The sequence below is a fragment of the Besnoitia besnoiti genome, chromosome VIII (genome assembly GCF_002563875.1).
Source record: "Besnoitia besnoiti strain Bb-Ger1 chromosome VIII, whole genome shotgun sequence".
NCBI classification, from domain to species: domain Eukaryota; phylum Apicomplexa; class Conoidasida; order Eucoccidiorida; family Sarcocystidae; genus Besnoitia; species Besnoitia besnoiti.
In genome coordinates, this window is record NC_042363.1 from 1,389,463 (window position 1) to 1,405,384 (window position 15,922).

Consider the following 15,922-nt stretch of genomic DNA (forward strand, 5'->3'; position numbering starts at 1 on the left):
TCCGCCACGTACGACCTTCAGATAGCAGAGTAATCCTGTACTATCAAGTCAGGGGCACTTCTGTAACTGGATGCTCGGAGAAGGGGTAAGAGTGTGCCGAAGCGCCCCGTTGTGCACTAGACTGTAGACATGCGCCGCACAACCTGCGTAACCTTGTACTCCATATTTGTCAATCCTCTCCTACAGTCGGAAATTTGAGATGCTCCAATGCACTGGTTTTATGAAACAGGTTAGCGGGGCAAGGGGTGTGCGTAGGTGCACGGCTGCAACACAAGGGTGGAGGGGGGACGACACCCTCTCAGAAAGCAATGTCTCGTCAAAATTTTCTCTGGAGGCCGACTCAGAGTCACTCGGGGTTCTGCTACGCACCCCTCGTCATCACCCTGGAGGTGCTCGCATATCTCCTAATTCCGCGGAGGCGAAGAGGCAAGTGAAGGGGGGCTACGTGCAGGTGATCCGGTGGCGCCCTGATTGACAACGTCCTCGGCAGAGTTGTCCTGCCCGAAATCATGAGGCCTGTGTACTGTATGAGAGCTATGCCTCATATGGGGACTCAGCATGTATTATGCGATCGGTAGGAAAACAACAGAACTCCATGGACTAGGAACAGTACAGAGGCGGGCTGTAAAACCGCTGCGGGTCTCGCTTGAACACGTCTCGGAAATAGCGGCTACGCGTTAAATCTAGATCATCCTTTGTTTTCTTGCATTGGTTTTCCGATTTCGAGTTAATGCTTTTCGCTGCCGGAGTGAAGCATCTTGTCCGTGTCTCCTGGAACGTCTCATACGGAAGGGGCAAAATGGCTGCCGGTTCTATTTTAGGTGCTTCATCGAGTGGCTTTGCATGCCTGGCGTAGTGCAGGCGAGCAACATTCGCGAAAGATCCGGCTGCGCACTTCGGCTTGGGTTTTAGAAAAGTCGAAATCTTTGCGAGTATGAGCTTCTCTCGCATGCCTTCACTTGGGCAACATGTTCCTCGTAGTGAACAGGCGCATGCGCCGAGAGGTGGAAGCGTTGCTTGTGTATCAGGTGCGGACGCGACGGTACTTGTCCGCACACAGCTACAACCCTCGGTTCCAGCCTCTGCGCTTTCCACCTTACATGGCCACCGCCCCAGACTTGCTCCCATTCCGTGAAATGAAGCTTGGCTGATCTATCGTGATAGTTGACCCGCACGGGACATGGACAACGCTGATCGCAACCTCCATGTAAACCCTGTTTCAGAGAAAACACACCTGGTACATTCGTTCTTCCGCAGACCACGCTTGCGGACGCCTGCTGAGACAGTGCTTGAGGGCTAAACATTTGGCAGCAGTTTCCCGAGCCGACACTGGCCCTGTGCAGGCGTCTTTACTCCCCCCCTGTGTTGCTGCTTTGAACACTGCATCGTCTCGAAATGGTCTAGAGTTTTCGCTCGGTACACTTGCTTTAGCTTGAATGAAGCAGCTCATTTGTGGTTTGTAGCCGAATTCGCGATGCAGACCGTATCAAGGAAGGCACGTGCAAAGCATGGTGATATGCTCAGAAGATCCCGATGAGAATTGCTCTCGAGGCTGCCTAGTGCTGTCCTTCCCAATATTTCCTCTCGAACGGGGTTCAGGACATCGTCTCACACATCTCCTTCGCCACTTGCGGCAAGCAGCGAGGGAAGGAGTATCACAGAAGGCGGAAACAGGCGGTCGCGACAACCATGCGCAACTGCGTGCGAGGCGGCACTCCAGAGATACGCGCCTTCGTCTTGGCTTTTGTTCGGATTTTCCTGTCTTTCCTGTCTTGTGTATTCTCGTCCCACAATGTGGTTTTACAGCTATCTACGTCATCCAAATGATGTGCCGTCGCTGCGCACTCACACACGATCGAGTAACATTTTTCTACGCCTGGGTCCGCAGTATTACTTGCCTGAAGAGGAGCGCAAAAGTCTACTAGTCCGAACATGTCACTTGATCTACTACCTCGCGAACCTGCTCTTTCTGACAACTCTGACAACGTACACAACCCCGAAAATTCCTTCCAATCCCTCCACCACCGTCGCGGTGAGTCCAATCTCGAGGGTCACCGCTCGTCGATTCTGTCTGCCAGCGTGCCCTCCTTGATCCAGACAGCGCAATATTAACTTTCCACACAGACGCAGCGCTTGCGGACGGCGTGCGAAGCATGCCATGACCCCGGAAAAGTCAGCGTTGAAACCTGTGTGGCTGCTCTCCTCACTTTATGTGCTGCGTCCTGCAGCTTCTTTCTCAGTTGTTTCCATTCAACTCGATCGACGAGTGCAGCAACCGACTCAGCTGCAAGGTCGACTGCGTCTTGTACACGTTTCCCGGCCTCGACTGTGCGACCGACGCGAAAGCGCGCCTGACGTTCGGCGGCAACCTCTACTCGAATCTGTATTTCTACAAGTACCCTGGGGACAATGTGCCTCAGCAGAAGGAAGCCCGAACCGCCTGGGAAACTTGCTACAAAGTGATGCGGGAGACGACGGGTCCCCTCCAGTACTTGAAAAATGACAGACAAACCGTCGAGCGGACGCACGTCTGCTTCGCAGGCTGCAAAGCCTCCAGCTCGGTGACCTTCTCTCAAAAGCTAACCGATGGCAAACCCGTAGTCTTCAGCCCCGGCACGAACTGGCCGCATATGCCGCCGCCGGGCGCGTCGGCGCAAGACACTCGGCCGCCGGTGAGCCGCGTTGGCAACTGCCTCTGCTGAGAAACAACATCTCTCCTATCGAGACGAAACCTAGGCTGGGCACTGCGAGGCGCTTGCAGGGGCGGATGCCCGTTCGCCGCAAACGACGCATCAAATCAGAGAGCTCGCCTGGACCACACCACGATCATTTCGTCACCGCTGTCCTCCCTGGTTTCCTGAAATTTCCTGTAACTCAGTGCAACCCCGACGAGCCTCCATTCCTTCTGTGCGTCGAGCCGACGGATGCATGCGAGCCTGTAACGCTCCCACATCAAGTCTGTATCGCAGGTAAGAGTTGCGCAGAAGACAAACTCAACTCGATTACCAACTCTACTGCCGTTCGACGCCGAACCTACGGTGATCTCTCTAGCCTAGGCGAGATTTGGTGCAACACCACCGAATTCTCCACGTGCCGCGTTCGAAAATCGCCTGTCTTCTTATGAAAGATGAGCTGCAGGGCTCTCCGCAAAGCGGATTCCGCAGACCTTTGGGCTGCGGCTGAGGAATCCGCTCCCTCACTGCGCAGCCGTGCGATCCGGTGAGCCCGCGAAGCATCGACGTCCTCACCCGCGTGACAACGGATGGCATTTCAGGCGCCTACTGCGGCCAGAGTCTCCGTGCTGGGAGTGACTCTCTTCTAAGAGAGCAATGCGTGTTAAGATATTGTGTCATTAGCAGGAAAACCGGTCGGACACTGCAGAGAAAGAGGCCGTTCGCCTGCGTCCCTGCTTCGCTGGCGCCTCGTATGTGCATGCAGACACCGGATTGTGTTTCGACATCGTCCGCGTCTTCATCGCGGTGGCGCTTGGGTACGATCGGGGTTTCGCGCGTGCCGCCGTTCCCTCACAAAGGACTGGAGTCCGAGGCCGAATGCAGTGGAAAGACACGCATACTCCGCATAGGGAGCGAAGAATACGTAGTGCAGACAACCGTCATCTGCCGGAATGTGACACCTAAATCGGCTTCGACTTTTGCATACGAGCGGACGCCCGACGAAACACCGAGTTGCTTAACGTTCTTCCGGCGGCTACAGTAGTGAAGCTTCAGTGGGGCCGGCTCTGCCGCACGAGAGCTGTGCGCGCACTGAGGCCGGCAGATCTGTTGCTTCTTTTTTTCTTCCACGCAGGCTGGTCTGGAATGTCGTCCTCGACGCCTTCATCGCCTGGTCAATGTCGATCGATGACACGGATCCCCAAGATCTGGGGCGAGCGGCCTCCAAGTGCACGCTCCAGATAATCGCCACGGCCATCATAACTTCCACGTTCTTCTTTCTGATCGCCTCCATGTCGAGGTAGGTTGGACGCGCCTTTAGAAAGCTTAGCCGCCCTGTGCTCAAGCCTGCGAGGGGTAGAAAATTCACAGGAGAGGCGGAGACGCCATCCGCGTCGAGCCTCGCACGTCTTCTCTGGTCGCAAGTGATACCAAATCTCGTTTTAAATCACGCAAGAAGGGACATAGTGAGAGACGTCTTTTCACTGCCGAAGATCACCGAAATGCGCAGAGGCCAGGCTCCTCTCGTCGCCTGGCTCTCCCCGCTCGCTGACGAAACACGCTTGCGCCTCCTTCTTCACTTTTTAGGGGTCGCATCCGCTGCGGTTTGCGATGGCGCTTGCGAATATCAAACTCATGTGAAATTCCCTTTCTGGTCGCTGTATCCGTGCAAGAAGAAAAGCCGCTTCGCCGCGCTGAGTGCACACCAGAAAAGGCGTTGAATGCCCTCTGGAAAGGGCCTGAACGGCGGAGAACGATGCGCGCGTTCACGAGACATACAGAATACCGTCAAGGCACCGAACGCGTGTAGGAGGGGAGCGCGGTTTTCCTCTCAGGATCCTTGAGATGGACGCCGACGTGGCTCGCCAAGGCACCCTCTGGACCTCCTTTGTCCTCGTCGTTCTTGTAGACCAAATTCTCAGCTTCCTTTTCAACATTCTCATCTGGTAACTCGCCGCAGCGCCCTTCAGACCTGACACCCCGCAAGGCCCCAGTCGCTGTCTTGTGCCTGCATGCATGAGTATACGGACATGCACACACAGATATATATATATATATATATATTTGTGAAGAAGCCGCCGGTGCGCTTAAAAGAAGTTGTGCGGAGGGCAGGGACACGGGCGAGTATTTGCGGAGACGCTGACTGAGGAAAAGGCTCTCTGTTACTCGCGCGTGACAGAAACAGATAAGGAACAGAGGGGGGCGGTGCGGTTGTGGAGGTTTCAGAGCAAACCAAGAACCATGTGAGAAAAGCATGCGCCTCCAACATGCAGACACCGCCTAATCTGAGAGAGCACCATGTCCGTTTGTAGAAATATATATATGTATGTATATATATCCACAAACGCGCGCCTGTGCCGGGAAAACATGTTTCTCTCCACAAACATGCTCCGGTGCATCTCTATACAGTCTTCTAAGAGTGAGGCAGCAGGCGCATCGAGCTGTGGCGATTTAGGAGGCAGCTTTAGGGCTGCCGCGTGCCTTTTCTCGATCACGATTCAGATGTCAGAGTCCAGCGAACAACTCCTTTGGCTGTTCATTATCATGCTCGGCTCGCCCTAAACCATAAACCCCCCCCATTTTCGTGTATGATATGCGGCCCTTTTATCAGGTACGCGATGCTTCGGCGCTGCGGTCGCCAGGTGCCCGACGAGAGCAAGTTTCAGTACAGGATTCATCCGTCGCCGGTGCTGGTGAAGATCAAGAAAGGAACGCGCAAGATTGTGAACTACAACGGCTTCGAGATGCTCTTCACAATCCTCCTCGGCTGGATGGTCGTTGATCTCACGTGCCGCATGATTCTTTGCCAGTTTTTCTACGATCAGCCGACCGTGATTGCGCGGGTAAGTGACTCAAAACGTGCTGCGTCAAAGTTTTTGCGGCCAGCAGGGCCAGGTATCGTTGTTTTCAACCCCTCACCTTAAAGCAGCTATCCTCTCTACAGCTGACTCGCGATTCTCTCGGAATGCCAGGCGCCCCCCCCCTTGCCTCGGCCTCTCGCGCAGACAGGCTCTCGCGTGCTGCTCAAACTTCAGCGGGATCTTTGATCTTTTCGGTGTGCCTTGCAAAGCTTATCATGATGAAAATACGCAGCAACTGCGTGAAGACACAAAGATTCAGTTTTTAACAGAACACATGCCCTCGCGCCTGCTCGCTGCTGCGGTGACCCCAGGCCGACCGTGTGCTGGAGGTCGTGGACTTCATCATCCTCATTCTTTTCATCATCGAGATTTGCCTGCGCATTGCGGCGGACGGCCTGAAGACGTACTTCTACGACCCCATTAACTGCATCGACTTCTTCCTCGTCTTCTTCGGGTTCATCATTCGCATCGTCGACTTTTTTGTGCACATCAACAAAGGCCTCGGAAACGTACGCGCGACATTCCCGTGACACAGAACGAACACATGCGCGACCCCCTTTGAGGAAAGGGCTGAGTGTAAACGTCAAAAAAGTTTCATATATATATAGTAAGTATAGCACTTTTTTACAGCAACCGTATAGTCACACTGTCTATGACAGAACTCACCCCTCTGGTATTGACTGGTCTGCCCTCTCCACCGTTAAAGCCTAGAAAGAAAAAGTCTGCTATATAGATCACTAAATGTCTATGTACACACATAAGTAAATGTAGACACCTAGGATATACAGCCACCCTTTCATGGATATTGGCGAGAATACAGAGGCTTTTTGCCTCACATCGCCTAGAAATGAGCGGATTTGTGAGGCCTCTTGCGCATTCCAGCGCGGTTGCGGCTGCCGGGGCGGTTGCAGCGATGCTGTTTGGCTCACTTGGCGTCGTGTGACACCACAGCAGGCTCCATTCGAATCAGCTGCCTCGTTTTCGTGTCGCACAGTCATCGTATTCGGATTGCATAGGCTTTACGAGAAACACCCGACGCCACTTCCGGCGGAGGGAACGACAAAGCCGTAGCGACGCAAAGCTAGGCGTGCTGCGAACGTAGAGTCAGTGCAGCATCTGCGCGGAAGACTTTCCTCACAGCGACGCGCAGTCCTGCTCTCACTCTCAGAATATACGCCCTTGGAGGAGAGTGGCGTTTGTTGTGAACTGCGTACCCCTTCATGAAACAGCAGTTACGCAATGACGCACACGCGAAGGCGGTGCGAGTCTCCGCTGGAGAAAAATCTCAAAAATGAACACCACAAGTGTGTGGCGCATTGCCGAAATCACTAACGGCCCCGTGAGCACGGCGCCGTGCTCTGCATTCTGAAGGAGCTACAGTTTTGTGCCCGCAGAAACGCTGAGTGCTGCGCGTCTGTGACCCTCAGGTCCTCTTCATTCTGAGGCTCGTTCGCCTATACCGCCTCCACCGTCCGCCGTCGGGCTCGCTGGCCATCGGAAAGAAGGAAGTCTTCACGAATCGCGTCGAGCGCATTGTCGCCGTGCTGAACAAGACGCTGGAAATCGAGGTAGGACCCGGTGAATGCGAGAAGGGGGCAGACTCCCCAGCACAGTAAAGAAAACGACGCACAGCGAGCAGAGAGAGCCGGCGTTGCGAACTCGCCGTTTCGCGCCTTTCTCTCGCTGACTCGCGCCGCCGCGCCGCATACTAGGGCTCTCTGAGCCGCATGCAACTATCGAGTGTGTATATGTATCTATTTATATCTCTATATATAGATATGCTGGAACTCGCGTGGGCTGTTCCTGTTGAAGTACCTACAATCCGAACACGATAGCTATGCGACACGGGAACAGGGCCTCCGTGTTTCTCCCCATACCAGGCCGCAGCTTCCGCCACAGAAACCTGCGACAGCACTGCCCAGTCACCCACTCACATGGGAATATCCCATATACAAATATACATATATATATACATATATATATAAGCACGCGTGACAGTTGCATTTTGCGTAGTGCATCTGACCTCTAGGAAGGTCGATACGCCTGGCTACCTCTGTGCACATGAATGTCTTTCTCACTGCAGAGAAACTGTGAGAATGCGTGAGGCCGTCCTGGTCCTCTGTATCTTCCAGCGGCCTGATGTACGCACGAAATTCAGAGACACATGCGTGCGTGTGTGTGTAGTCACTCGCATATGCATATATATATATATATATATATATATATATATATATATATATATATATATATATATATATATATATATATATATATATATATATATATATATGCGCGAAGAAGTACGCTATGTGGAGGGTGCGTCACATCTGGTGTTTTTTTCTCATCGACGCAGAGAAGCGCGAACTCGTTTGTGCGGCCTGGAGTGTGGTGTGACAGGAGCTGACTGCGCGCGAGCAGGACAGCGTTAAGTGGCTGGTGCAGACAGTGTCATCCGGGAAACTCTACGAGATGGGGTGAGAGCTGTGTCTTTGTTGCGGGTGCTTCTCGGGCTTGCGCCTCCGAAGCTTTAGAGCCTGCCCGACGGCGGCCTCAACGAATCAAGAAATATCGAAAAAGCACGTGACGCTGCAACCGGACAGTTCGCGAGCAGAGAGACAGAGGCAGGCCTCACAGATCACATCCGCGATGGCGGCGGCCGCGGCGGCTGCGGAAGCTTGCTTCAGGTCTGGGATTGCCTGCACGGTCAACGCGCCTGAGGACGAGTCTGAAGGATCATTTCGACGCACCGGCTGGTTCATGTGTGCCCGACAGGACGGAAGACAAGAAAAAAACCGACAGCCACGTGCAGGCTTGGATGTCCATCACATCGACGCAGGTAGGTTCGCCCCTCACTGCGCGTTGTTTGCACGGAGCTGTCTCTCGATTCGTGTGTCTGGCTGCACGGCACGCCTTTGGCGATAGGAGGCACAGAACTTAGATCTCCAAGGAGCGAGGCATACTCTGACCTCTAGGCACTCGACACTCACTGCACGCCCATGTAAACCTAAACATATACATATATATATATATATATATATATATATATATATATATATATATTTGTGAGCACGCAGACGTATATGCAGGCCAAGCTGGATACCTAAACAGGCGATGCGCTCTTCGCTGTAGGTCCGGCGCTACCATTCTTGTCCGCATGACGCGACAGTGCCAGTTCCAGCACGCTGCATACAGTTTTCTCAAACGCTTGTGTAGAAGAAGGCGAGCTGATCCAGCGAACAGATGCCTTCGCTGGCCTGGGACTGAGTAAAAGCCTCATGTAGGCTCGTCGGTTTTTCTATGCGCATCTTCAAAGTCTCAGAGCGCGAACCAGATGGCGGACGACATGGAGAATATTCTGTTGGAGCGCGTGAAACAGATGACAAAAGTGAGTGCAGAGGGAGGCAGAGCGAGCGCAGCTATCACGGAACAACCGGATATTTGGGAAACGACGAAAAACTTCGAACTTCTAGTTCGGCGCTGAGGCAGCTGCATTGCGCATCTCCCGCCTTTTAAGCGTTAGAAAAGGATATGTTTCGATTGCTCATTGTGCGCTTGTCGTTTTCCGGCGACACGCGCCCGCTGCAGATTCGCTTCTTCGGAGGTCGCTGCGACCCTTCCACCTCTTCTGACTTCGATTCTTGCCACTGCACCTTCGTGCAGTCGATTAACAAGGGGAAAAGAGGTCTTATCACAATCTTTCGTTTCGCTGCGCGCATGTTCGCCTTCAAGCCCTGTGGCCTTCTGGGAATGTAGGCGGTCGCCGACCTAGTCTGTCGTTTCCGCATAGAGGCATCTATCGACCGCAGTTTACGTGTTTGGGCTCCAGCGAGCGTTGAGAGCCTCAGGAGCTTCACCCAGGGTGTGTGGCGCCCCTACTCCAACTTGAACCTGAAAAATGTTTTGAGTTTTCCCGTAGTGTGCTTCCTCAGGGAGGCGACGCCGAGACAGACATGCCTGCTGTCCTGCTGGTCGAGTGTGGCATCGACGTCTCCCTGGACCACGTAAGCACCAACCCCGGGAAGCCGAGTTCGATAATTCACTTTTTTCTTGCGAGGCCCCCAAATAACTACGAGAATCTGCGCTCAGCTTTACCCTGAAGTGCGCGTCAAGTGCAGGCGGAGGCAAATACACGTATGTAGAGAAGTAGAGAAAATGCCCCTCTCTATGAGGGCATGGCAAACCTCAACGCTAGAGGCGTGGCGTTCTGCGAGCCAAGCTCCAGGATGCGAGGAAGGCTTTTCAAGCTGGGCTGCAGTGCGCACTTTGACACGCCTGAAGAAGAGAGATACTGTATTCGTTATCATCAGGGTAGCCCCGGCTGCTGAGACGGGGCGGGCGGCTTCTGTGTCTCTCCGCGACGTCTGTTGAGCGCCGTAGCTCTGCCGGCGTCTCGTGAGTTTTTTTCGGCTTGCGTGCGACCGACTCTACCAGCTGCGAAAGAACGCATTACAACGTGACCAACGCTTCTTTGAGAGGACGAAAAACCCTTAAATTTTCTCCGAATGCAGTTCGATGTGCATGTGCGCGACTCAGGCTATCGAAGGCTACCTGGCCAACAACCTAATCACGTGGAGTTTTGACGTCTTTCGATTTCATGCGGTATGGGCAATTCTTTCCATCCCTCCTCAGATTGTCTGTGCGTGGACATGCATTCAGCGTAGTTTGCTGCACCTACTGATGATGACTTGTACTGAGCCTCATGCGGGAACTAAGTATTTTGAGTATTGGCGACGCGCGGAAGCACTCCATTTCCTTCGAGAGGCAGCAGCTACTCACACACCGAGTTGGCACCTGCGTGTCTCGGAATTCGTTGGTTTCAGTGAAGCATGCGCAGATATGCGTCCCCAATGATTCCTCAGAAACAGAAAATAGAGAGCTTACTAGGTGCGACTGGCGACGGTCTGTAGAGGCAACGCGGGAAGGTGATGCGCGTTGAATCGGTTCTGCCTAGCCGTGGCAGAGGGAGCCAGAGCGAAACCTTACGACCCGTGATTCGTGCAAAGTTGACTAAGAATCTGAAACGCACCTAGCGTTTTTTCCTCCCCTCCATCTATCGGTGAACCTGTCGCTTCGCTGCAGAAGTTGCACGCGAAACGCGCGCAACGGAATTCCATTGCAGCGGATCGCCTCTCAAACACACACGGCTAGCCTTCCAATAAAAACGAAAAACGCAGCTGGACGCGCGAGACGAAACTAACTAGATCCGCCCGCCCTCAAGCGGCAAGTCTCTCTCTGCAGTCTCCGTGGCTCTTCACGTGAGGCATGAGGCTTTGGGGCTCGGCCTGTATGTTATCTGGGGGAACGAGGATTTCAAGGAGTGCGGCCTCAGGTTGTCTCTGTTCTCCACAGATCGCGGGACAGGCAGCTCTACCCAAGTTGTTCATTCGCTGCCTGCAGCACCAGGTATGCGACAGTCAACGCGCAGGCGGGTCGCCAGTGCGCAGGTGCTCGCAGACCTGCTGCTACACTGACGAGCCTGGGTCGTGCTGCATCCTTCTTCAATCTTTCTTGAAGACTTTTCGACGAAGTCGGATTTCTGCCTTCTCTCTGTCTCACACGAGCGCAGGAAGTGTGTTCGCTGTTCAACCTGAAGATTGAAAACATGCTGCGCTTCGCAATCGAACTCGAGAAGACGTCCTTCGCGACCACGCCGTTCCACAACTCGATTCGGTCTGCCGAAGTGCTGCAGGCGATGCACTTGTTTCTGGCGTTCTTTGACTCGCAAATAAAGGGCTTTTTCAACTCGCGGGAAATCCTCGCGGCCCTCCTCGCCTCCGTAGTCTGGGACTACCAACATCCAGGTTTCTCCTCCGCGTTTCTGATCAAAACGCAGCACGCGATCGCCATGAGGTGAGTGCTCAGGCTGGTCGCCCGTCCTGCCAACGCCCCTTTATTTTCATAGATCCTCTGGATGTATCCGCTTGCATCTGCAGACCTGCACACACGTGATGCAGAGCTTCTTTCGGCTCGAAGAGAGATGCAGGCCGCGCACGAAAGAGAGTCTACCCACACCTAGGATGCCTCTATGGGTGTGTAAAGAGCAATAACAGCATTGGAGTAGTCAGCGTCTCCCCTTAACGCTGAGCCGACTGCAACCCTACACATCGCGGCGAGGCGAAGGCGGCTTCGGGGGCGGCATGCTTCAGCGTAACTCTGCTCATCGTCGGCCGCCGCCACGGGCCCACCAAAAAATTTTGAGACTCTACATCAACACCGAGTGGCGGGCAGAACACTTTCACGGGAGCGGCGAGGGCCAGAGAGCGGACCTGCAGAGTTAAATTATTCTTTTCTGGCGCTGTGAATGCCCGCCTGGGGACGCGCCTTCGTTGCGCTGCCTCGGATGAAACGGAATGCGGAGAACCCGATGGAGACGCGTTGCATCTCATTTCCTCTCTGCATGCACTTAGTCAACACCTTGCACATACACAGGAGCACTAGAAACCCCGATTTGAGCAGGCGAACGCGAAACGATTATTTCAACGGTGTGGGATGCGAGCTCGAGAGACGCGGCTTCCAAACGCCTTGTGCATGCAAGAAAAAGGACGCCGCATTCGCGCAGCTTCCAGATCTTCCAACTGCAACTCTTTTCCTCTTGACGCGTCTCTCGGGATGCCTGTAGCCAAAGCTTCTCAGGCGTGCGGCATCCCGAGGGAGAGCCGGAGCAACAGACCTGTTCAATCAACACGCGAGTCTGAGGGGGGCACCTGTTTCTCCCCTGCATCGGCTCTCACCTCTCTACTATGTGTCTGCACTGTAAACTCTGCCTTTTTCTTGATAAATGAGGCAAAACGCGCCCGCAGCCTCCGCAGATCCGACGCTTGCTGCGTATGGCATGGTTCTTCAGATACAACGACAGAAACGTGTTGGAGCATCACCACGTGGCCGCGGCCTTCAGCCTCATGCAGCGGCTCGGCGACAACGACCCCTTGCTCGTAGGGAAAAAATTCACACAGCTCCTCAAAACACAGGGAAAAAACGTATCCCCAAGCGACAGGAACGATCCTGCCAGGCTCGTGACTAGCGGTCTTACGGGCTGCCTAGATCTGCTTTTTCGTTCGCCGCCGAGGCTTGCGGCAGCCACGCTTTTTGTTGCGAAGGGGGCACCTGCACGACGACTTGATAGAGCAGATCCTAGGAAGCAGGTGTGCGCCGATTCCTTCGTCGTGCCTTCACATAACAGAGGTGCATGCAGTCTGCTGGATTCTGGGCGCAGAGCCTCGAATACGACTCGCCGTTCCTTTTACCCGTGTTGATAACTCAGGCCCTTCCAGAGGATCAGTACATCGCTCTGCGGAAAGTCGTCATCCTGCTCGCGCAGGCTGGCAGCCGAACGGTGAGTCGCCAACGCAGAACTTGGAGTGGCTCTATCTGAGACTTGATTCTCCTCAGAGTTTGTGAGTTTTGCGATGCGAGTAGAGAGAGAAGAAGCGTGTTGGGCATTCCGCTGCGTATTCGAGATCCCTGGACGGGCTCTGTTCGGGGGCTGTCTCCTCCGCGCTGCTTGCTGCTTGTGGCTGAGAACAAACTGAGACTCGCCAGAGCTGTTTTTCGTTGCGATCCAAACTGGAAGGCAAATGCGTGACGGGGCGTGAAGCGCCTTCCTGAGCATGGCAGTAGCTTTCTCGCATAAACACCAGAACGCAGGGCGCGCGTTCCAGTGAATTGCCTCGCTCCTGCCATTGTCCCTTTATGATTTATTTTTCCCTCTATATGCCTCTAACACGTGTCGAATCGCAACGCAACTCACAAAGGTTATCTCTCTGTGTATGCATCGATGATTTCCATACTCATGACTCTCTCTTTACGCGTGCGCATATTTATATCTGTCAGGCTATGTAGAGGCGCTGCGTGCGCTGGAGCGCAGGCGGCTTTGTCGTCTAGCCCCTTTGGTTTTGCTGAACTTCCATTCTGTTGTGAGGCGAACCATTTCGGTGGCTCCAAGAGTTCTCCTTCGTAGTTTACTTAGTATTCCTGTCGCGGGTCACACAATATTGCCATCTGCATGGGAGGAAACAGACAGGTGCGGGCAAGGTGTTTCTCGCGTTTTTGTCAGAATCAGACCGCCTGCCTATCGCTGTTGAAGACGAAGATGCAGCAAGCGGAGTTTCCGCGGTCGATAACTGAAGACAAAAATATCATTCTCTGCAACTTGATGAACGCGGCGAACTACTCGTTCCTCGGCAGACCGCTGCAGCTCTACATGCAGTGGAGCCAGAAATACATGGAGGAACTCTTTCTTCAGGTGAAGATCACGGGCTTCCCTCTGCTCCTAACCAGTTGAAAATTTTAGTACCGGTAGGAATTGCAATCATAGTAGTCATAGCAGAGAAAAATAAGCTCGGGTATCTACCTCTAGACCGACTGTCATCATATGATGTGCCCATACTAAGGAACCTAGAATAGAAATGCAATCGATAGCTAAGATCATAGATTGTCCACCGAAGACAGATTTTGCCGCCTTTGGTTGCTCGCCTTGATGCTACCTTCCTATCACCGAAGCCTCGACGCCGCCGAAGCATGCGGCTTCTGCATAAGATCCAGAAGGATACCCTAAATACATTCACGCAGTGTTTCCACGTTGTGGGCACACTTGCGTATGTGGCGTGTTCCTTCGTTGTTGAGCCAAACCGCACTCGAAGTGCTAACCTTCAGGACTGGTGGCCTGTACCGAGGCACCCGATCATGCAACCAACGCATGCGCAGCTTCACGGGAGGCAGGGATGCATGGCGCCAGGCGGTACCAGTTGCTGCAGGAACGCAGCAAAACGCACCGCCAATCGCGGCGAAGCAAGCTGCGCGCTCAACTGCGGCGTTTCCATTTTGTGCGGTTTGAGCAGGGCGACAGGGAACTTGAGCTGGATCTACCAATCACAAAGAACTGCGATCGTCACACGGCCTCTGAGGCAGCCGTTCAGCTTGGCCTGATTGACGGCTGGGCGATCCCTATATACACCGTGAGCTTCCGCCCTGCGAAAACGCCTGCTGAGAGCTCTCTTGCCTGTAGTGACGGCTGTGTACCCACGCTTGGCTTCGAGGGATGCATTTAGGGCACACCCGTTGAGCATTACAGAAAAGCCTGCCCCGGAGTAGGACTCCAGGCCGAATACGTGAGGAAAGCAAAAAGGCGAAATGAGCGGATGCGACGACAAAGTGGAGTCTAAGTTGATCTGCTTGTCTTGCAGACGCTGTCGCAAACCCTGCCGAAGCTGAACACTATCGTAATCCCACACCTGAAACGAAACCGGTGAGACCCTAAAAGAAAACTGGCGCACCTGCAGGCCGTCTTGAACTGCGGAGCTACGCGTTCTCTCAGCGGCGCCCAGATGTCCACAAGATTTCTGCAGGCCCTTAGGAAGATGGATTACTGCAGGGCGAACTTCGTTTCGGGCTGTGGGGTGCGCGCTGGAAAAAGCCTGCAGCATGCTGCAGGCTCAGAAATTGCATGAGGCGACATCTACGCATCCTACTGCGCACGCGAGGAGGACCACACACATAGCTACGCAACCCCCGTCTCCTCTCTTTCCGTGTCCCTCTCGCCGGTCTGTTTCTGCATGTTCAGGGAGTAATCTCTGAGAGAGGTTCAGACTGCCGCCCTGCGGAGACTCTCTCTGCCTAACCTAGTCCGGTGCATGCGCTGCGCTGCTGTGTAGACGTATCCTCCTCGCGTCGTGAGAGGCGCCGCGGTGGCGCTTTCGGTTCGTGTTTGCAGGCTGCATTGGCTCGACGAGCAGGAGGACGACAAGCCGAAAGAAAAGCAAGGTAAAGCGATTTCCCTGAAGCGGTATTCCAAGTCGAAGCAAGGATCCACGGAGGGCCCCGGGAACGGAGAGGCTTCAAAGCCTGGCGCACCCATCGGCGAAGGCGCAGACGGAAGCATGGGCACAGCGGAGCTTCGGCCAAGAGCGATTCCGCTGTCAGAAGCTGACTAGGGTGCTCGGGTTGCTCACGAACTGACTCTCTGCTATCACTCGCGGTCGCCGGATAGGCCAGGAACGCACCACGCTGCATTTTCGAAAGACGCAAATCTTCAGACTCGTCTTCCCTGCTTCACGCAGCGTTTCGCCCGCGTCCACGAACCCCGGTGCCTTCTGCGGACCGCCACACGCCTCGGCTGCGTAGTCCACACCAGCCATGCAACATACGCAGAGCGCCACTGGCTCCCAGACGTCACGGAGGCCATGCCCACGCAGATCGCACACATGGCGTCATCACGTCGTTCTGTATGTATCCGGCTTCACAAGAGGAACGTCGACACACGTCAAACTGGAAAAACATGCCGGAGAAAGCCTTTCTCCAACCTACGAGTAAAACCTGCAAACACACAAACCCCGGGCTCGTACCGTGTCCGCGCGCTGCGCTGAAGCACTCGCAGCCCGACCCACACTCTGG

At 54.2% G+C, this 15,922-nt stretch overlaps 1 protein-coding gene across 1 annotated transcript; it reads left to right on the forward strand.

Annotated features, from left to right (window-relative positions):
- Window positions 1–1,792: 1,792 nt before the first annotated feature.
- BESB_083260 (3'5'-cyclic nucleotide phosphodiesterase domain-containing protein) lies at window positions 1,793–15,462 on the forward strand (the record flags this gene model as incomplete). The annotated part of the gene is made up of 22 exons (XM_029366676.1): window positions 1,793–2,032; window positions 2,229–2,672; window positions 2,879–2,969; window positions 3,439–3,490; window positions 3,808–3,972; window positions 4,508–4,618; window positions 5,284–5,515; window positions 5,845–6,042; window positions 6,961–7,101; window positions 7,931–8,007; window positions 8,306–8,369; window positions 8,847–8,918; window positions 9,463–9,534; window positions 10,067–10,132; window positions 10,883–10,936; window positions 11,100–11,383; window positions 12,378–12,465; window positions 12,795–12,866; window positions 13,587–13,775; window positions 14,371–14,487; window positions 14,716–14,777; window positions 15,243–15,462. 22 exons carry the CDS (start codon window positions 1,793–1,795, stop codon window positions 15,460–15,462), a joined length of 3,111 nt encoding a protein of 1,036 aa, XP_029217136.1.
- Window positions 15,463–15,922: the final 460 nt, after the last annotated feature.